The sequence below is a fragment of the Dysidea avara genome, chromosome 7, assembly GCF_963678975.1.
Source record: "Dysidea avara chromosome 7, odDysAvar1.4, whole genome shotgun sequence".
NCBI lineage: Eukaryota > Metazoa > Porifera > Demospongiae > Dictyoceratida > Dysideidae > Dysidea > Dysidea avara.
Genome location: NC_089278.1, coordinates 6059473 through 6083224, shown reverse-complemented (window position 1 = coordinate 6083224; position 23752 = coordinate 6059473). Strand labels below are relative to the sequence as shown.

Below are 23752 nucleotides of genomic sequence, written 5' to 3'. Positions count from 1 at the left end.
AGAATGGGAAACTCACTTAAAATATCATATTATATCTCATGACCTACATGGTAAGACTTAGAGAGTTACTTTAGACATTCACTCCTACAAATGACTAAAATTCAGGTTGATAGGGGCAACAATGATCCCTTACTAATCATCAGCGGTAGGCATAATTTTTTTTATACGTACCCCTGCAGGGACATTATTTATGCAAATAATTGGACTTAATTTTTCACAAATTTTACTAAAAGTAAATTTTTATAGCTAGATAGTATGCTTTTAGTATATATATTCTACTGCAAAGAAAACTGCATGAATCCTGCTGAGTCATTGAGTACAGTGCAAGGTACAGTGGAACCTGTACAACTTAGCAGCCACCTGTATATATAGAAGGCCACCTTTCTAAAAAGGCTAGCTAACTGTAAATTCCCCAAGTGCAGAGATGTTAAATTTTAGCTATACACTATAATCCACCTGTCTAAAGCAGTCACCTGTGTATTAAGAAATTTTTGCTTGAATTGTGCATGACCAGCTTGTTAGGCATGCAAGTTCCACTAATAGCCTTATTTATATATTGTAACTCAACGTATTACAATGATAATGACTTCTGATATATAATTTACATTATCAAATAACCTGCTCATAAGTTCAGGAGCAGGTTTGAGCAGTTGAGTGGCCAGCCAGCCAAACAAGAGCATGCACTTTCTACATATAATTAGCCATTCTGTAACATGCATATATATATACCAATTACATGCATTAATCAGTGCAGACACAGAGACATGGATCATGGAATTTAGTAGTTATATCATATAGCTGCCATTGTGGTTTATGACTAAGATATGCATGGTAGCATTATGATGTTCGTTCACCAATTTGACTCTGTCCCAAGAGAAGAATGGAATAAATAAATGTGACTAATCCATTGCTCTTTACACTAATCACATCAGATCATCACAGTAATGCATGGAGTCATCCTTTTTCTCAACATTTCAAGTAACAAATTCTATTTTTACTGATGTCTTGACTCTAGAGTCAGCTGGTTAGCCTTCATGCATTAAGACAGAAGAAAGATTAAGAGTGCATGCAATAGTCATTGGTGATATTATTATTAATTATACAAACCCAAATAATTCTACGGTTTATTGAGGGCCTATATAGCAATTTTTGAATAGGATTAATTTTAGTCATAGCAGTATAGACCCAGATGTTGAGCTAATATTGCATGAAATAAACAAAATAATAACTATACATTTTATAGTCCAGAATCAGAAAATACATTATAAACTGCAGACCATTAATGGATCTCAATGTGCAACCCCTATAGTCAAGAGTTTATAACACATTATAAACTCTTGCTATAGTAGGTCTCACCAATTCATTGCTGAAGTTTTTAAAAGAAACCTTTTAAACTGCCTTATATAGTTCAAAATGCTTAGAAAATGGTATGCATATAGTTCCCTGGGATTCTCTTATTGGTGAAGGAACTTGGATTGGCACTAAGAGATGTGTGCATGGCTAACAAAATCACATCCACCATAGTATCTTTGATCACTTCAGAGTCTGCATGTGTTAGAATGATGCATAGAAATCTCCATCATTATTATAATGCATCCTCAAACTACCCAACTATAATGCTAGTTTCCAATATCTCTCTTAATTATATATTATTACTTCCCAGTATTTTATGCAGTTATCCAAACATCAGTCAAATGAACTTTAATTTACAACTTCGAGTTAGTTAGATGCTTTAGTTATCAGAACACTAGTTAGTCATATTTCTCACAAAGCGTAAAGTGAGCTGCTTTTTCCCTGCAGGTTGCTACACATTTGTAGCACCACACAGAATGAAAGTATGCATGATTGAGACAGCACAAACCTGTCCACCACTATAGATACTGAGGCTCATGCAAGTAGAGCATTATACTTTTGGCCATATGCAATCCAGGATCTGATGGGTTTGAAGTCATAACTTCCTCTCAATTTTTTTTTAATTTTGTGTAGCGTGAAGGAAATACCAGTGTTACATGCAGCGAATCTCACGAATATAATTAATAGCTGGGCAGTTATATACCTATCCGAAGGATCCACCTGTTACTTTTACATACAAACCAATAACTATTAATATATTTCCATAACATATATAGCTATATACTGTATAGATATGGCTAAGCTCACAGTCAGATTTACCCTCCATGTACATGGGAGTTATATGGTTATGAAGGGTTCATGAAAGTAAATGTTCATGCATGTCATAGCGTAGCCACATCATTTCTTGTGGTGCAACAGCAAATATCTTCATTGTTTTGGTACAACTCAATAGTATAGGAGGACCCATGTTATGGAGTGTGGCAAAATGATCTTCAGAACAATGCCTACAGTAAAAACAAGGGTAGACGGTGATTCTAGGCATCCACTGTTGTACAATAGATTGACCAGTGATGTAAATCTTTTTCCTAGCAGAAGAACAAACTTCTTCTGGTGGTTGACATTCCGCTGAGGAATTCTCTGGGACAAGTTGTTCCACAGTCACCTGGATGCAGTCATGTTCTCTGCTAATGACATCCAATTTTTCAAAAGAAAATTTGAAATGGTTTTTGTACAATGGAGTTGTTGATTGATCCCTAGCATCTATGAGTATATTGAAATGATAATTTTCTGTTAGTCTGGAAATTAAATGAGTGAAAAAAACCATGATGTGTATACTGTATTAACCCATGCTGGATTGATTTGTTGGGTGAAAATGCAAAGAAAAGTGGAGACAACAGTTTGCCGTCAGGTGATGTTATAAACTCTTTTAGTGGTGGAGAAGTTGCGGTATCTTCAATCATAGATGGAAGAATTGGCAGACTAAATGAATTTACAAAGAAATGATTAGGGATGATAGCAGTGTTACTGCCTCTTTTAACACTTCCACAAAGTCCAAGAGAACCTAGAACATGTAAACTCCAACCTTTAATAAATTCACCTTCAAACAACATTGACTGCAAACGATCAGTCACTATGCCTGTAAATGTTTCGATTCCTTTTCATACGCTACAGTACTAGAAACCAAATAAATCTTTCCTATTTCTTGAAAGAAGTAGTCAAAGTCATCGAAGACATATCATTTTAGGTTTTCAGTATTGTGAAAAAAACAGGAGCATTGACCAATGGAATACCCATAAACACATTTGTAATTCTTCTTCTTTTATACCACATAAAGCAGCTTCTTCCTTCACTTCATTGAGATGCATAACAAGCTTGCTGGAAAGTTGAAGTTGGTAAAGCAAACAAAGCCAAGATATTGGCATAGCTATAGTAGAATATTCCATGGCTATTCCAACTATTAATGGTCGCAAATCTGAAGCAGCTGCATCTCCATAAGGTGTACCTGCAGTGGTATTGTCAACATAAAATGGCTTAATGTGCAACTTGCAACTGCACGACCTATCAGTAATAACTGCAGTTTTGATTCACTCAAATATGTTGTTGAAAGCAATTAGTGCTGCTGTTCTGTCACTGTTGAAAATTTCCTTCACAAACACATCAAAATGTGTACCAATAAACAAGGAAGTCGGTTGATCTTGATCATCACGGTCTTTAGAAAACTGACAATCAATGATGGAGATCCACTCCATTACATGCTCAAGGTATGTTTTACTGGAAACCTTTTGTTGGAGTAGTGCACCATCTTTCCAAAACTTTATCACAGCATAATCATCCAACTTCCACATTAGAATACATCGAGGACCTGCCAATAGTGGAATGGCTTCAAGATACATGGGCTGACCACCACAGTCAAGAATTTGTAGAATCACTTCTGGGCTGACACTGAAATCGGAAGCTACACTACAAAAATCTGATGAGGTTTGCAGCACATCATTAGTGCTGGTGGGTACTGCTGGTGACTGTTTGGCGTCTTCTGACAGTTGCAAGTTATCAAATGCACTTCCTAATATTTTAGCAGGATTTTTTCCACTTGGAACCAATGCTTGTTTACTCTTGACAGATTTAAATGTTGCAGCCAATGCCTGTTCATTTCATTTCTTAGCTCTAATCTCCCATGGACTGATACCCTTACCAGAATATGACATTGCAACTTTGGTGCTGTTGGTGACCTTAGAGAACTTAGTACCAGTGAGTAAATGAGAGAGGCTGGATTTGCCAGCTTCACAAAAGCCCATCAAACAAACTGGAACGGAGATCAATGGTACCGTACCATGTTGTAGAATGTCAAGGTATCCTAGCTCTGCTTGTTGAGGATGTGGTACCTGCAGCTCTTTACAAGCTGTGTGAGGAAAAGAGCAAGACTACATAAACTTTATCATTTACACAGTACACAAACAATCTAATATGTAAAATTAATATAATGCTTACCTGTCTTAAAGCTAGTACTCAATATTTGTATTGTCAAACTTTTCCTAGCTTGACAGAAATACTCATAGTGCTCATGTCCCATTCCAGAGGAGACATAAGCACCATTGGAAAGAATTCACATTAATTGCATATTTAAAATTGTTAAATTGCAAAAAGGAACATCTTAATAGACTCTGAAAGATTTTAAGGCTCCCTGGACACCCATTACTTCATTATCAGAAGTGCCCTCTTTCCTGGTGGCTGTTTGAACTCCATTTCATACTTCAAGTCATTTATCACATGACAAAGTCTCCGATAGATCATATCGAACCATCAGAGTTGAATGGGGTAGATTACACCATTGAATTTGGCATAAGAAAAGCACTCAATTGGTATGTTTATAGTAGTACCCAGGCTCAATGTATAAACCCTATGGCTCATGTGAACTATGTCGTACCTCCTCTGGTCCCATTCTGTACCCATTAAACCCAGACTCCAAAAAATGGCAGACCAGTAATGGTAACTTTGTAATACACACCATAATACATTTTGCACGCAAACTCGTAATAGAGACCAACATTAATACAAATTTTACTCCTTTATATATAATTTCATCAAATCTATATTCTACTCCTCCTAATGAGAAGCCAACAAAGGTATAATATTAGTGTTTGTACATAACTAACAACCCTGTCTGCAGTCTTCCATTTACAAACATCTTATATACACCTGTACTCAAAATATCCTAATACAACAGTCATTTCCAATTTCTGATAAATGGGATAACCAAGGGTTATACTGTAATAGTGCAGATGCTACAGGGACGTAGAAAGATACTTAACTCATGGGTGTCCTACTACTAATAGATCAACTTGATTTTCATCTTCCAAAGAATTTCTAATCACATCAAAAATAGCACTAAATGGTGAATCAGCAACTCAGTTTATATTACTGTAACTGCGTGACAAGCAGTTAAATAATAATATTACTCTTGACTGTTTTATTAGAGTATATGACTGCACTATTAGAGTATCTTGATCTTTGATGAGTGGACTTGTATTCTATTATTTTAACATACCTGTAGATGTACCACACCTTTGTTTAAGTCTATGGACTATGGCAGATGGAATCACTGACAATTTAGAAAAGGAAGGATGATACTGCCTTAGAAATTTTGATTCTGGTTAGAAATATTTATAGGTACCCAAGCACCTATAACACCCATGCTTCCTACGCCCCTGTGCTATATGTGTACCAAACTATCAAGAGTATATAATGTAGATGCATGTCATACCTATAAAGAACATATCCTTCAAGCCCTGTGGTACAATATCTTCAACTTCTGAGATGAGAGTTCTGAGTAACAATTCTTGTTAACGTTTCCTCTGTCTGCAACCATTCCTTTAAAAGCTTAGAAAATTTGTGTCGTTTACTATCTTCAAAATTTGCAGCTGCACTACCAGCAAGCTCTATTTCAAATATCTTTGTGAATTCAACATTCAGTTTGTCCATAAGTTTAATTCTTAACATTCATCCATCTTGAGTATCGGAGTATAACAATGATAATGAAGCTAGAGTAACTGACAAGGCACGAATCTCAATATCAGTTGGGCTACCTATGACAGAAAAACAACATACTGTACAACTTGTAGTAAAACACTAAACATGAATTTTACTATTTTCACTTGTCAGAAAACACTAGATACTATTATAATTGCATAATAACAATTAATCTGACTTCTAGTTATGGATTAATTTTTTTATTTCTGTTGTGATATGTCTTTCATGGTCATCAACTGATTAAATACTGTTATCTAAAAAATTTGCTGTATAATAAAATGATTTCCAATACGTTATACATATTTCCAACTGTACATGTACCTAAAAAATCCTTGAGGGTCCATGGTCTGGACTCTGCCACAAAACTCAGTTTGATGGTACAATCACCTTCTTTATACAAGTAGCTATAAAGTACAATAGATTGATATGTGCATTATACTGTCATAAGTAGCTATCTATAGCTACTACAGTTTATTAATTTTCTTTTCTTAACTTCATAGCAATGCATATACGCATCCCTACAGTTTGTTACTAGTTATACTTGACTTATAAAATGTGTAGTGCATGGATTAGTGGTGAAAGCGTTTAATTACTGATTTCTGCTTAGACCAAAGTTCCTTTTTCAATGCACTTTTTATACAACTTTTTCTTCCTGCTAGTTGCATATTCTAATAGACTACTCAATAGAGACTATAACTCTATCACTTTTAAGATTTAATGGGATATTTAATTACTATGCAGACAACAGCTTATGACAGAAATTTTATGAAGATTAATTGTCACTAGTTGTTCAGAAACTAAAAGTTTTGCTCACAACTGAGTTCAAACTGGAAAGATGTGTGTTGTTGTGATGAGGAGTTTTAAACTTTGTTGAAATAATTATGGTAGTGTTCAATTCATGCTACCTCATGTCTAGATAATATTGTTGGCTATACTGCTCAATAGATCATTAGTTAGCTGTTATCAGCTGTTACCTATTGTGTACGCTGTTAGGGAGTTAGATTTGATAATAGGTATCACTCATCGTTTCACTATGTACACTATATACAATTTACCGTACAACTATTTTATCACCTCTTACTTTCATATGTTTGTTCTGTCCTTATATACCTTTTAAAGCATTATTTTTTGTGAAACCTTTTTTACTAACCACTCTCATTCTCAAAATTAAATAAAATTTGTCAAAAAGTATATTTGTAATGTTTTTGTACTTATGTGCTAACAGTGAGGCAAAACCTAAACATGTGTGTAACAAATGTGTAATTGAGATATTCTAATAAACAAGTATAAAAAAATAAAATTACTTCAATGAAGTAGATCAACTAAACTAGGACTGACTGAAGCATATAGTAAAGCTATGACTGAAGTATAGGTTGACTCTTGATTGTAATTTCAGATATTTGAGATTTGTCCATCTGATAACCAATCCATAGTGCAAACATTTATGACCAGATCTGCAAGAATCCCATGTTAAAGCTTACAGTACGTAGAACGTATAAAACATATTGGGTAAAATATCTACAAAACATAAAAATCCTGTATATTTTCAGCTCTTGTTTCACCATGAAGGAAGGTGTTAACAGCAAAAACCCTGATAGTGGTTCCCCAAAGCAAGAGGAGTTTGTTTTGTGTTAGTACTTCCAAGGAGATGACAGATATGAGCATTACTTGGACGAGTGGTTTGCTGACATTTTTCCTCACATTTTCGCCTTTGCTCTGGTCACAGGAAGGACCTGGAAGAAAAAAAACTTACCCAGCAATGGATTCACCTGTTCACAGAGAACATCATGATATAAGTCACATCTCTGTAGAGGACTGTAATCAAGCACCTGTAGTTTATTTTCTGTATTGCCACTGTACAAGTCGATCTTTCTGTTGCTACCACTTTGTGCAGTGCTGTAACTTTGAAAGTTCTTAGCTTTGGGAGACTTTTGGCTGATAAAGAAACTATATTAAAATGGAATTTGAATAATGTGCTAACATGTGGGGTTCTTGCAGATCCAGTTACATTAATTTTAGACAAAATTGGTAATTTCTATGTGTGTTAGGTACTGTAATCCATTTGTGCTTATGTGTTAATTTGTTTAGAACACACAGCAAAAAATTTACACTGGTGGATTGTCTGGTGCATGGGAGTTGTTTATGCAGCGACCGATGCTGTCTTCTTCTGAAGACAAAGTGTCCATGATATCTGTACTGGTCCCTATGGTAGCATTGAGTGTGGCTCAAGAATTGTTACAGCCGGTAATTCAACACTCTGTGAAATATGTACAATCAAGATGGCTAACTACAACCACCTCTAATGAGAAAGACCTTGTAACTACAGTTACCACTAGACTATGGATTTGGTACTGGTCATCACTGATAACAGATTTAATTACTTATCCAATAGAAACAGTTATTGCACAGATGCTGTCACAAGGCTTGCCAATGTTAGTGGACAATGTGAACGATGGAAATGAAGTGATTTATTTGTCTACTAATTGTGTGGGACTGACGGATTATTTCAAAAGTGTGTGGAGCACACATGGATTGTCTGGACTATATCGTGGACTATCCAGTCTGCTCCTGCAGTATGGACTACAGACACTGTTGTTATATGTCACATCTCATGTAGCGTCAAATGTACGAAATAGAATGAGACAATCTCATAGCTAAATTGTAGATATACCAGAATACAAAAATATCTGCTGCATTGTGTAATATATTACAATATTATCTGTATGCATATAGAAATGTTTAGTTTATACCAAATGATGAAATTTTATTCATGTGGTTAATTATTGTGTATCAAGGTCATCATCCACTGGTTTACTTTATGTCCACTAATATTGTCATTTCAGGTCATATCAACTTGATTAGTTGATTTATGGGCCTAACCAACCCACCTTATTCATAGATTGAAAAAAAATTATTGTAAATTTTCACAAGTGGAAAATGAGGCTAAATTAGCACTAGAAACCCTATGTACAACCTCTTTTTCTTCCAGGTGTGTAGCTGTAAAAACCTCAAAGCCTAGCTCACTAACACTACAGTTGCAAACATGCTGCCATTTTGTTGAAACCACATTTTTATACTCATTTTGTCCTGGTTTCTATTGATATTTTATTTATATCTACTAACCCTATATTCTCAAGATTTCTGCCAATGAAGCAACTAATAGAGTTGAAATGTGGCCTCAGTATAAAGAAGTAATAAGTCTCCTCCCTTTGACTGAGAAAGGAACTTAGTTTAGTATCAGCTTTTCTAACATATATGACTTGTAGCTACAATTATAACACTTGCATACTGTAATAATTGTGGTATAGTGCTGTATAACAAATTGAACTGTAGTAAGTTGTATGACTTGTAGTCATAGAGTTAATATGATAGTGGGAAGAGGGCTCTATTTTTAACTCTTGGTTTTGATTAGTCAAAATTATTACTAGCAAGAATACTTTGGAAAATTAAGTAATGAAGTAATTACATAATAGCAAACGATGTGAGATTACTTTTTACCAGCAAGTATTAACCAAAAAATGTAGGTAACAGCACTCTAACCTTTACCAAATTATGCATGCTGGTTAAAGGGCACCAACTTATCATAATTATAGGTGTACATATTTAAACTCAAGTACAGGGACCAGCCTATTATCTTTCTGCCAATGTTAATGAATTTAATTATGGAATTGTTTTATTAGAATGACTGACTATTCTATTACAATATATCAAACTGTATATTACAATCACATGGCATGGCTAAGCATCCTGAAAAGGTAAAATTATTATGCTTGATGCTTTCTAGTACTTATTATGCTAAAACTTATATGCTAATATAATAGGCTGGTGATGTTAGTCCCTACTTGATTGTGTATACTGCATATACAGACATCGCCTTTACCAGCAATATTTTACCATGCCGTATTATCTATGGCTGAATAGCACAAAAATACAAATGATGTACAAGGTTTTGCTATTTTGTGATGACTAATCTAATAATTGGTGAAACAATTGTATAATGTATTGTATAAACTGACTTTGGTAGTGTACAACACTTAGCAAGCTACAGAACCCATACTTGTGTGCACAACAAAGTGTAAATATGTATTGTGCTCATTAAGTCAATTTCTTTTTGTAAAATTACAATAAATATACATAGAGAAATCAAAGGTTTATGTTGAACTCAACTATCAATTTGACTAAAAGTTGTACATGCATTATAGATGTGCCCTAATACAATTACACACTACAAAAATTTCAGTTTAAAAGTGCCACAAGCAGGTTTATTACAGCATCTTTAGCCACATTATTTCTTGTGGTGAGGCCTTATAAATTGTCATTGTTTTGGTACAATTCAGCAATATAGGAGGTCCCATTTTAAAAAGTGCTGCAAAATGATCTTCACAACAATGCCTACAGAAAAAACAAGGTTGGATAGTAATCCTAGGCATCCATTGTTGTAGAATAGATTGACCAATGTTGCAGATTTCTTTTCCTATAAAAGAACAGATTTCTTCTGGTGGTTGAAATTCAGGAAGATTCTCTGCGGCACGTCGTTCCACAGTCACCTGGATGCAGTCACTGTGTTCTCTGATGGTGACATTGTCTATTTCCAATTTTCCAAAACGAAATGTAAACTGGTTGCTGTAAGATGGAGTCTTTGGCTCATCCATAGCATCCAGGACAATTCCAAAAAGACAACCTTCTGTTAGTTTGGAAATCAGTTGAGTAAAAAAGCCAGGAGGTGTATACTGCATCAACCCATACTGAATTGCTTCATCAGGGGAAAACACAAAAAAGAGTGGAGACAATGATTTGCCATCTGGAAATGTTATGAACTCTTTGAGTGGTAGAGAATTTGCCGTAGCATCAATCATTGAAGGAAAAATTGGTAGACTAAATGAATTTTCAAAGAAAGGACCAGGAATAATAGCTGTCTTCGTGTCCTTTTCAACAGTTCCAGCAAGGCCAAGGAATTTGAACACACGTAAACTCCAACCTTTAATAAATTCACCTTCAAACAATAAAGACTGTAAACGATTAGTTACTATGCCAGTTCGCTGCAAATGTTTCCATTCATTCTCATAAAGGCTCTTACAAGAAACTGTAAAAATCTTTCCTAGTTCTTGAAAAAAGCAGTTGAGGTCAGTGAAAACATAATTTTTCAGGTCTTCAATTTTGTGAAAGTAAAGGAGCATTGACAAACGATGTAATACCTGCAAACACATTCCTAATTCTTCTCGCTTCACACCACATGAAATAGCTATATCCTTCACCTCAGTGAGATGCTTGGCAAAGTGGGGAGTTTTGCTGGAGTATTGAAGGCTATAAAGTAAACAAAGCCAAGATAATGGCATAGCTAGAATAGAATATTCCATGGCAATTTTAACCACTAAAGATCGCAAATCTGAAGCAGCTGCATCTTCATAAGGTGTACCTGCTGTTGTGTTGTCAACATAAAATGGCTCAATATGCAACTTGCAACTGCACAACCTATCAGCTACGGCAGCTCTGATTCGTTCAAATATACTACAGACTGCCATGCGTGCTTCCATTCTGTCATTGTTCATTTCTTTCACAAACAGGTCAAAATGTGTACCAATAAATAAAGCAGTTGGTTGATCCTGACCATCACGGTCTTTAGAAAACTGACAATCAATGATGGAGATCCACTCCACAATATGCTCAAGGTATGTTTTACTGGAAACCTTTTGTTGGAGTAGTGCACCATCTTTCCGAAACTTTATCACAGCATAATCATCCAACTTCCACATTAGGTTGTACACTATGCAGTAAATACATCGAGGACCAACCAATAGTGGAATGGCTTCAAGATACATGGGCTGACCACCACAGTCAAGAATTGGTAAGATCATTTCTGGACTGGCATTGAAATTTGTAGCTGGACTGTGAAAACCTGATGAGGTCTGCAGCATGTTACTGACATCAGCAGGTATTGCTGGTTTGATATCTGCTGATGGTTTCCTCGGCTTTTTTAGTTGGGAAAGTGACAAGCTATCAAACATAGTTCCTAATATTTTAGCAGGATCCTTCCCATTTACAACCGATGCCTGCATATTCTTGGCAAATTTGAAAGCTGAAGCCAATGTCTGCTCATTTCTTTTCTTAGTTCTAATCTCCCATGGACCTTTACCCTTACCAGCAGTGACAGAATATGACATTGCAACTTTGGTGCTGTTGGTGGCCTTAGGGAGCTTAGTACCAGTGAGTAAATGAGAGAGGCTGGATTTACCAGCTTCACAAAATCCTACCAGACAAACTGGAACAGAGATCACTGGTACTTTACCATGTTTAAGAATTTCAAGGTATCCTTGTTCATTTGGTTGAGAATGTGGTACTTGAATTGTTTTGCAAGCTGAAAAAGTAACAGACATATTACAGAACAATTTGATATTTTTTATACTTATGAAGTCCATGTAACCCTCTGAATTCCAAAAGCCGATATCTAGACTTTGGATGTGAAATCTAATTTGTACTAGACCCATAGTTGTCATACAGTACAATAGTACCATATAGTAGGGACCACAAAGGAGTAGGTGTGGCCAACGAAATAACATCACTCAAAAACCAGCCTCAATTTTCCCAGATGACGATGAGGCAGTATTAGTTAAGTAAAACTAAGCCCAAACAAGCTTTCAGATCGACCTGAAATGCTTTCAACAAGTTGCTACGGAATTAAAAAAAAATTATTTAACGGAATTTTCTACTGACTGACTGATGCCTTCAGACAAGCGTAACTCGATAACGGCTAAGGCTATGGGCTTGATTTTTTCACTGTTCGACGTTGCTTCGGCCCGGGAGGTGCTTTTTGGCACACCACAGTATGCACAATGCATTCTTCATGGACTTACCAGTGTCCTCCTTTGTGTCCCATTCATCTTTGCTAACAGCGAAAAGTGTCGATTTGGCGGTAGCACGTGATGGATTCCCTTCAAAACGGAAATTGTCAGTATTTTTCATAGTTGCTGTTTTGATTGCAGATGTGCTTTTCGAACAGTTCTTGAATCGTACTGCTGTGTAGCAGGTTGAACATAGCCAACGAGGTGTAATGGATAATGCACTTTTCAGGCGATAATTGATAACTGGGCACTCAGCACCATTTTTTTCTTTCGGTACGCATGGATTGCAGAGGTACTTTTCAAACAGTTCTTGATTCGTAATGCTGTGTAACGGGTTGAACATAGCTGACAATGAAGCATAATGGATACTTCACTTTTCAGATGATAATTGATATAGCTGAGGCGCACAGCACCATTTCAGATGCGGTATGTGTGGGTTCACCAGTCATAATAATTATTTATAAAAAATTAACAAACAAGTACACAAAAAATTGGAATTTTCAACTAGAGTAGGGACCATAGCACATCAATAAAAGGTACTGAAATAAGCTGGAGTAGTGCACGACAGTAAAACAATAAGAAGTGTTATATCCCTACTGTGCACTTCTTATTGTTTTACTGTGATTTAATATCGTGCACTACTCCAGCTTGTTTCAGTACTTTTTATTGATGTGCTATGGTCCCTACTCTAGCTGAAAATTCCAAATTTATTGTGTACTTTTTTTGGAAATAATTATTATGACTGGTGAACCCACGCATACCACAGTTGAAAATTTGTGTACTTGTGTTACTTAGCAATTAGTTATTATTACAAGTGTAAGGAAAACTTGATTTACAAGCTAGTACAATAAAAAGTGCCAAGTTCTTGAAATGTGTATAGTAGTGCTTGACTCTAAAAATATTTCAAAATCTTTGTATTCAAATGTCTGACACGATATTAATTTCATGACTAATCAATTTTACCATACAGTTTATACAGGAAAGCCATAAAAATTGTGTCCCTTTCCTGGACTTGTAATGTTGAGTCAAATTGCACATTTCTGTTCTTGACACCTTTACTGTCACCACTAGTCATACAAGTACAAGGAAATGTGTGACTGAATTTTGGAAAATCACCCATATATGGGTGTGTATGAAATAATTAGAATTTTCATGTTTAGTGGGTAGCTAATAAGAGCAAGGCACAGTTATGAAAAGATTTCAAGAATTTTCTTGTAATTTATGGTATTGAGAATGGCTCAAATTCACCAACAAGTAGATTTGCACTATAATTAAATATTTTAGGTGTCAAATGCACCCATATGAGTGATTTTCCAAAATTCAGTCACATATTACGAATTTTAAGTTGGATTAGGAATCAAAGAAAAAAGTAGTAAAACAATTAAGGGAATAGCTAAAAGTAGTAAAACAAGAGAGGCTGCCTGTACCTGCAGATATGCTAATGGACATTTAATCTCTATATTTCAGTCTACAACCATGACTGAATTAGGGATTAAATATCCAATAGTATATTATATCTGCAGGTATAAGCAACCTCTCTTGTTTCACAACTTTTAGCTATTCCCTTGTTTCCTACTTTTTCTTTGATCCAAATTAAAATTCGTGTTTACCTTTTTTATAACATAATTATGACTACTAAACCTGAAGAATGGTGGTGGCCATGCCATAAAATTTTATTTTGCGCCTGGATGTATGCCCCAACAATCAATTACTGAAAAGTGAAGTGGCCATTACGCTTTGTTTTCAGCTATGTTCCGCCTGTTACACAACATTACAAACTAAGAAAAGTTTCTCTGCAATCAATCCAGTCACTACGGAAAATACGGGCGATAAGCCTGATAGCTAGTCAAATGGAAACCTTGTGTTGTCAAAGAAAAGAACTGGGGACAAAGGTAAGGCAAGTCCATTGTACATACTGCAGTTGACAAAAGGCATGTCTCCAGACGAAGTGACATCGAACAGTGAAGAAATCAAGCCAATAGCCCAATCTCATGCATGGCTGGAGGCATCAGTTAGTCAGTCAGTGTTAAAAAATTTTCATAGACATTGTTTCATTGGGACATTTATAGGCTTGGCTATGCCTATAACCAATACTGCCAAGCTGCTACCATACAGAGGGAAACTTTGGTGAATTTGGAAATGTGCTACAAGTTTGCTAAAGCTGTTTAACCTGCCAATTACTCATAGCGCCTGAGACTAGCATCTTTATAGCTAAAGATTGAGCTTGAATTTGCCAAATATTTTGCCAAATGCATTGCTATTTGCCAAAGTTTCCCTCTATAAAATAAAAAGGAAAGGTGAAGTTGTTTTTGGGATGATATTGCTGGGCAAGAAAGCCCAAACCACCATGGTCCCTAATTAGTACTTTATGATATGGTTAGCTGAAATGTATTTCTCTTGCCACTTTTCTTTTTTATATACTATAGCAAGAGTCCATATTTGCTGATAAAATTAATTATATTTCATGAGATTCACTGCATGTAACACTGGTATATATCTTTTACTACACATAAAATACAGCCAATGAAATAAAATGGAGTCCAATATCCAGTGGCGCATGCACCTTCCACCCCGCTTTGCCTTTTGCTGCACACAATTAGTAGCTTGTGTGATGGTGTTGGAAGATAGTCAACCTTCTTCAACCACACAGGTCGACATGGAGAAGACGGAACGAGAGAATGACCTCTTGGGGAACAAGGATGCGAGGGATCTGATGATTGAGAAGCTGAGGGAAGTGGCGGCCCTGGGTGTGACTGGAATGTTTACCCTACCCTTGTCTAGTAACAACAGTGGATTGTGGAGCCAATGCAGTTCCTTTTCTGTCATTTGGGGCTAAATCACCCCCTCCCCCCCCTCCCTGCTGTGACTCCCCCAACAGGAAGGCCATCCCTCAATGGTTCCACAAGTTTGCTTGGCCAGCCTCCTGGTTCTTCAACCTTGAGGGACCAGGAGGAGGAGGAAGATGTTGTTAAGTTTCTAGATGAACAAGAAGCTATGAAATTTTCACAGTTTGACCCTGAGGTTTCTGACAATAACACATGGTATGCAGGCGAAGATGTCAACACCTTTTTACAGAAGAACTTTAATCAGACCATAAAATCATTGTCATGTGATAAAATAATGAACAACTTTCCCAAGCCCACCTGCCAGGTGCTACAAGTGTGAAAGTTGGATAAGGGTATGAAGAAACAAATTTAAAGAAGGTATAGACCCACACTATGGAGCAGAGAGATCCTTGCTCACACTGCAGGACTACTAGATATGGCAGGACCCCTTACCTCAGACTTGGGGCCAGGAATGTAGAGGTAAAACCTCAGGTGATTATCCTGCTGATCCAGAGGGTTCTATGCCTCTTGGGCAATACCTCTCACTCCGTCACGCAGGAGAGAAGGAAGTTAGCCTGATCACATGTGAATCTTGCTACAGTCAATCTATTACCAGAAGATGAAGAGGAGGACAAGGAGACAACCTTGTTTGATAGTGGTTTCCTGGAGCGAGCTTCCAAACAAATAGAAGCACTAGCTAAGGTGACAGGGTCAAGACCACCACCACAGAAGCATCAATGCACAGGGCAACAATCCAATGACCTGAGACGTTTTTGGACTGGGGCACCCCTGCAAAGTACAGCAGCAGGAACTCCCAGTGCTGCCAGTTATACACAAACCAGCAGTACCACCAGAAGGGCTAAGGGCAAGAAGCAGTACAGCTAACTCAAATGCAGACTTATGTAGGCAACAATTTTCAACAATACTTTTACCCCATATTATGCAGTTATCTCGCCTCCCCCCAACAGGCTGTCTGCCACACTGCATCTAGAACTGGCAGGTTATAACTGCCGACAACTGGGTACTGCAGGTGGTTAGTGGCAGCTGCAGCAGATAATGTCACTGCTAGAACTATTGGGGTTAATAGTCAATCAGGAGAAATCTCAGCTAGTACCAACGCAGTTGATCCAATATTTGGGCTTCCTGATCAACTCCAAGGAGATGAAAATCAGGCTGATAGATGAGAAGGTGACACAAATGATGGCTACATGTATGTGTTCGACAGTACAGCAAAGAGGCACATTCTCTATCCGAGAGCTGGCCATGATATTAGGGATAATGACAGCCACCTTCCTTACCAGCCATTTACCAGGCCCCAGTGTGGTAAAGAGAGCTGCAGCGCCTGAAGAATTAAGCCCTCCAGAAGTTGACATCCTTCGACAGCATAGTGACTGAGGAAGCTCTGCTGGAGCTAGAGTGGTAGTCCTCCAGGATGAACCTGATGAACAGGAAGAGTGTTCTTACCAAGGACCCAGATCTGATCCTGGACACAGATGCATCCTTGCAGGGCTGGGGAGCAGTCTGCAAGGATGTACGAACCAGGGGTCTGTGGTCACAGAAGGAACGGGAGAACCACATCACATCAATTATCTATGCTGTGAAGACCTTTACAAAGGACCAAGGGAATGTCCATGTTCACCTACACAGGATGGTAGTGTTTTATGTCAATCGCATGGGGGGATTCGAACACATTCCCCAACAATGAGCAGGCTAGCTATTCAACTCTGGCGATGGTGTCTGGAGAAGAACCTCTTCCTGTCAGCGGAGTACCTGCCAGGGGTGGATAACTGCACAGCCAACGAGGTAAATTCAGTCATCAGCAGAATGGCAGCTGCACTGCAGAGCATTCCAACAGATAATAGCAACATTTGGGGAGTATACAATAGATCTCTTTTGCCTCACGACTGAATGCTGCTCAGTTGAAGGAACGGAAAATTGTTGTGCCCCATTTTCTGACCGGACTCTATAACATTCAATTAACACTATTAGATCAGCCATCTCCATGACACATAATCACAATGAGGGAAACACCCCTTGGTTTCTAGGTTTCTTAAGGGAATCCGTAACAAACAACCACAATATACAACCACTTGTGTATTTTCTGGCGGTTGAACATAGTGAGTTAGACAGAAAATAAGCTCCCACATAATTAGTGTCGTGTGACGTGGTCACGCTGGGTATATAAGGGTGGTGGGGTGTGCATTTATTTCAGTCTATGCCACGTGCACTAGCAGGTTGGCTTTTGAGCAGTAACAAAAGTTTCATGACATAGATATGGAGCAAGACAACTTCGACAAACTGATGGCAGAGATCAGCGTTGAAACCGGGTCGGGTCATCCGGGTCATCCGGGTCAACCGGGTCACATTTTCTCCGGGTCATCCGGGTCTGACCCGGTTTACAAATTATCCGGGTCTGACCCGGTTTACAAATTATCCGGGTCTGACCCGGATTGGATCACGTGAGAAACGAAATTGGTCGTTTAACGACGTGGAACCTATAAACGCTAGTTGTGTAGCTCTTTCGTGAGCCACGCACACTTATCGCGTTACAAACATACGCTCAGCCACGCCCATTTATTAGTAAGTGTAGTCTGTAGTGTAGCATGAAACTGTGTCCGTTTCTGTCTGCAAGCTTACGTGGAGCCACGCCCACTAATCGATTAATGTATGAGTTGTATATAGTCTAGGTCTAGTCTTGCAGCAGGATAAGTGCTTTTGTGAGCCACACCCATTTTAATATATTGGGAAATTGCAATACTAAGTATGTATGAAGCCACACCCAATTGCTGTCTGTAAACTCACAGTAGCTACGTGGAACCAAACCCACTGACTGATTTTAAATCATAAACTTACCGGCTTAGTTATCACATAACTACTCGTTTACTCAACACGAATCGAACGCTCAAAACGTAGTCTCGCTCGCTCGAGAATACCCGAAACATAGCTCTTATCGCGCGCCTCGGCTTAATTTAATCCGGGTCAATCCGGGTCACATCCGGGTCAAATCCGGGTCTGACCCGGATTGCTATCCGGGTCAGTGGGTCATCCGGGTCAGCAGTAGTGACCTGGTTTCAATGCTGGCAGAGATACGACAGTCCAAAAGCGACGTGGAGGATAAATTGGCTGCCTCAGTTGCTGATTTGAAGCGTGAGGTCACCACCGCTCAAGAGAAGACATCAATGGACATTTTGCGGAAATGGCCGGCTCTCATATCAGTTCAAGAAGAAGAACCATGAGCAACAGTTCATCTTCAATGCTGAGCTGCAGGCAAATTCACATCTGTGAAGTCGGAGCTGGATAGAGTGGATGCTATGATACCGAGGGACCAGGTGTTACTATGGAGGGCACAGCTGCAATTGGACAAAGGCCACTAGGCAAAAATTTATTAAAATAGCTGACTGCTCCGACTTCGGGTGGGCAACGGTTAAGCTTTACCAGAGCAACCCGTTGGCCTCAGACTCGGAGGATGAAAAGGACCTGGGCAGAGCTGAAAAAGAGGTGCGAAAAGATGCGGAGAGACAAACAGCCAAGCATCGATGAGGGAAACAACCTGCCAGTGTCTAGAAGCTGAGGCAGAGTCTGGCCAGATCAAGGGGCAAGTGCCAGTGAGGCAACACCAGTAGTTGGTTCCGGGATGGTACGGCTGAGACCACCAAAAATGATTCCCGTACTTACAGGACCATGCTGGCGGTGTGGTGCCTATGGTCAGTACAGCCAACAAACAGTATCCTTTGTCTCAATATGTGGTGAATAGTGCTGAGGTGTCCAGTACACACAGAGCACAGGGTTGTATATGTGTTAACGAAGTGGTTGCTGAGTCAAACATATGATTGTGATGATTGTATTAATGGGTCCCAAGCCAATGTTAGCCTTGTATCATGTGAGGGTGTTGATGGACAGTTGACCTGTCCCATGTACATGTCTGGGCAGAGAGGTACTGGGTTTAAATGATACTGTAACTAAATACTGGGAAGTAGAACAGGGCTCACCTGAACAGATTACTGATGTCCAGGGCCGTTTGAGACAACATTTACCATTTTGGAGGAAGGTATTACAAGCCCCTCCCCCTATATTAGACTGTATTGAGCATGGCTACCGCCTGCCTCCCAAACACATTCCTCCACCACCAAAACCACAACTCAGCAGAGTTGCACAGGGATTTTGTAGAGAGGGCAGTGCATGACTTACTCAAAAATTGTATTTTGAAGGTGGACCAGAAACCAAGTGTGTGTAGCCCACTGTCAGTTGTCTCCAACTCAACAGGCAAACAAAGGTTAGTGCTGAATTTAAGATACTTAAACTAGTATATGTACGTAGTTAAATTTAAGTATGAAGACCTCCGTACTGCGGCCTTGTTTGAAATCCACGAGTACTTATTTAAGTTCAATCTAAAATCTGGTTACCATCACATCGATATATTCATCCCCATTTTTAGGCTTCCAGTGGGAGGACAAGGGTAGGCCCTGCTATTACATGTTTTCGGTCCTCCCATTTGGCTTATGCACAGCCCCATACTTGTTCACAAAATTAATGAGACCACTGATAAAATTGTGGCAGGGCAAGGGGCTTAATTAAAGCAATTATATACTTGGATGATGGGATTGTAAGTGTGAAAGGGGAGTATCAGGCGATAGAGGCAAGTGCCCAGGTTAAACTTGACTTGGAGAATGCAGGCTTTGTCATCAATACAGAGAAGAGTAGTTGGGTGCCTTCCCAGGCTATTGATTGGTTTGGATTTAGCTAAAGGCATGTTTTCTGTTCCCCGTGAAAAGATAGAGGCTCTAAGGTCGGCAGTAAACCACATTAGGGTGACCTGGGGGTAACAGCGAGGCAATTACAGTGTGATAGGCAAAATCATTTCTATGTCCCTGGGTTTGGGACCAGTCACACGCTTGATGACGCAAAGCTTATGTGCAAACTTGAATAAAAGGACAGCCTGGTGTCAAAAGCTTCACCTGAACGATGAAGCCTTCCAAGAGTTAGAGTTCTGGGCTGACCAATTAGTGAATTTTAATGGTCAGTCAATATGACCCAGGCCATCTGCAGTTAGGTTTGCTTACTCTGATGCCAGTTCCTCTGGTTACAGCAGTTACGCAGTTGGGCATGGCAATCTTGTTGCCAATGGACAGTGGTCTAGTGAAGAGGCTTCGCAAAGCTCTACATGGCGTGAGCTACGTGCTGTGAGATGTGTATATACTAGAATCATTCCAGAGCAAGCTCCAAATGAGAGGATATGCTGGTTACTGATAATCAAAATGTCGTAAGATTCATACAGCACTGTAGTGGTAAATCTGCTCTACAAGTGGAAGCCTTGGCTATTTTCTCTATTTGAGTGAGTAACCGTATCCGTATGGAAACTGAATGAGTGCCTAGGGAACTGAATCAGCTACCAGACTATTACAGCTAACTGGTGGACTTTGATGACTACAGGTTAAATTCAGCAATTTTCAATTGGCTTAATCCAATATGGGGTTCCTACACCATTGACAGATTTGCCAGTGCCCATAACTCCCAACTGATACGGTTTAATTCAAGATTTGGGACCCCAGGTTCAGAGGCCATAGATTCGTTTACCTGTGATTGGAGTGGGGAAAACAATTGGTGGTTCCCACCTGTGTGTCTTGTCCCGAGAGTCATTAGGCATGTCCAAAATACAAAAGCTTTCGGTACTCTTATAGTGCCCCAATGGCTTTCAGCCCCAATCTAGCCCCTCCTATTTCCCAATGGTTGTGACCCTGCAGAATTTGTCATTGGTTGGGTAGAATTGCCTATGGGGGTGGAGTTAATTTTTCCTGGTCTGACAGGTGCTAACTTGTTTAAAGGCCCTCCTAACACACCAGCGTTAGCAATCCTGATCAATTGGACTCAGGCCTTGAATGTCATTCTGTGGGATTAGTCTAGCCTACGACTGGCTAGGTTTTTTTGTTTCAGTTGTTGCTTACAAGTAGCTATGTGTTCATGCCCTCAGGTGGCTCTGGGGCTTACAAGTAGCAGTCCCACAGGTGGCTGTGTGTTAAGATTTGCTTTCAAGTAGCACAGTTATAGAGCCCGGCAATGGCTTCAAAAAGATTTGCTTACAATCAGCTACATTGTCTGGCCCACAGGCGGCTGTGCTGAGAGTAGCCTACAAGTGGCTGGCAGGAAAACGTATGCTGTGGGAGGCGTTATCACAGGCAGGTTCCCTTTGTATGTGTTCCATATTTTGCAGGTGTCCTGGAACAACGGAGTTGGAGGATGCTTGGAGAGTTTGACGATCCAGAATTAAAGGTGTTGGCAAGCAAGCTCCCATCAACCATCCTACACAGCCATGCAGACAGTACTGTGCAGAAGTACTTGAGAAGCCTGATTCGATTGTGGGATTGGCTGTAATTATTGTCTGTGATACTTTCTAACCGATCCTTATAGGCAAGGCAAGAAGCAAGGACACTTTGCTTCAGTGCTTTCTAACATTTCATGACAAGGGAAGTCATATTTCTACAATATATCCTATACTTCAGCTGATTCTGCTGACCCGAGTGGGCACTATTTAGACTCTCTGAATTCAAACTGCAACTAAATGTCTACAAAGAACGCTGCATCTCCAAGTAAGCAGAGAGGCATTGACAGGAAAAGGCATGCTAATTTTACCCCACCAAATTCTAAGAAGCAAAAGGACAAGAACAAAGAAACTGTAACTGAACCAGAGGATATATGTGCTGTGTGTGACGAGCCAATCTTAGAATGGTCAGAAACTAGTGATGGACAGGAGGCTATATTTGGCGAAGACCGTTGTAATGCCTGGATGCACCGTAAATGCAGTGGACTATCTTCAACCTTATTTGATATCCTTAGTAATGAATCGAAAGAACCTTACCGCTGTTGTCACTGCATTTTTACACATCAAAGAGATGAAATTAACATCCTAAAACAACTTGTTGAGTCTTTGACTGAAAAAATTTCTAGCTTGGAATCCAACAACTCTATCACGTCCAACTCAACTTCCAAAACTCCGAATTTAATAGAAGCTAACCACTCCATCACAACTTCTGAAACTCCAATAAGTAATCATAATCACCTTCGTACTCCTTAATTCCTCAGGTCTTGTTGAACCTCCCAAGGCAAAATCTGATAAACTGTTTAATGTGGTCATGTATGGAATTAAAGAATCCCAACCAAACAGTTCACGAGCCACTAGACTAAAACATGACATTGAAGCCATGCAAAATGTGCTTACTAATATTGATCCTGCTCTCTCTAAGTCATCTATTAGGGATTTCCATCGACTAGGAAAATACAATATCTCCAATCCAAAACCCAGACCTATATTAATTAAATTTCTTCGCACTTTTGATGCAACATCTGTCTTATCTAAAAGATCCTCAGTACCAAGACCAATTCTAATCAAACCTGTCATGACCAGAGAAGAAAGAGCAATCGAAGCAGTCTATCTGAGAACAAGGTGGCAATTAGCTCAGAATGGCACTGACAAGAATTTTGTCAAGCTAAGAGGAAACAACATTTATGTCAACAAGAGTCTCTTTGGCACAATTGAAAGGTCCAGCAGCACAGAATCATATGTAATGACTCCTATTACTACCAATGATCATTAAGTTATTAACTTTGACGATAAGAGCAACTGTACATGTTACTTAACTTCTTTCTCAAGAATTTATCAGTTACAGCCACCCACCTTCAATCTAAACTCTCCTTAGCAACTGTACGTATGTATGTATGTATGTAAATAAATATGTAAATAAGTAACATAGGGTAATGTACAAGGCTGTTGGTGCAAGTTACCTTCAGGCCTTTGGTGTGTTTACACCATAAAGTTTTAAATAATAATAATAAAGAGCCTACAGGAGATGGAAGGTGTGGGCCGTAGCCCATAAGCTGAATCCGGTTCCAGCAAAGTCCATGAGTTTGTGCTATATCTTCAACACCTCGGAGAGGAGACCCGTTCTAAATCAGCTGTAGAAGAGGCATGCAATGTTGTGGCTAGGATTCATACAACGGCTGGCTTGGCACCGATTGCAGCACATCCATTTGTCAAGGCTAATCTGGACGGTCTGCAACGTACCCTGGCAAAACCAGTCGTCAAGAAGGAGCCTATGACTGTGGAAATGCTTGAGGCCATTGTCCAGGATTCTGGGAGATCAAGTTGTTTGTCAGATTTAAGGTTGGCCACTGCGTGCTTGCTGGGATTTTCTGGTTTCCTTCATTTCGATGAGC

General features: G+C 39.0%; 2 protein-coding genes across 3 annotated transcripts in view; one reads left to right on the top strand and one right to left on the bottom strand.

Moving 5' to 3' along the window:
- The window catches only part of LOC136261429 (mitochondrial outer membrane protein SLC25A46-like), a 41598-nt gene extending 33029 nt beyond the window's left edge, over window positions 1–8569 (top strand). The window contains exon 7 of the mRNA XM_066055436.1: window positions 7969–8569. Coding sequence (XP_065911508.1) covers window positions 7969–8538 — 570 coding nt within the window. The 3' untranslated portion in view covers window positions 8539–8569. The remainder of the gene's footprint in view (window positions 1–7968) is intronic.
- Window positions 8570–9854: 1285 nt separating this feature from the next.
- Window positions 9855–23752, bottom strand: part of LOC136261422 (uncharacterized) — a 31368-nt gene continuing 17470 nt past the window's right edge. The window contains exon 22 of one of the 2 annotated variants that reach the window (XM_066055426.1): window positions 9855–12235. In XM_066055426.1, the coding sequence (XP_065911498.1) occupies window positions 10146–12235 (2090 nt within the window). In that variant the 3' untranslated portion in view covers window positions 9855–10145. The remainder of the gene's footprint in view (window positions 12236–23752) is intronic. The other variant, XM_066055428.1, reaches the window with a different exon arrangement.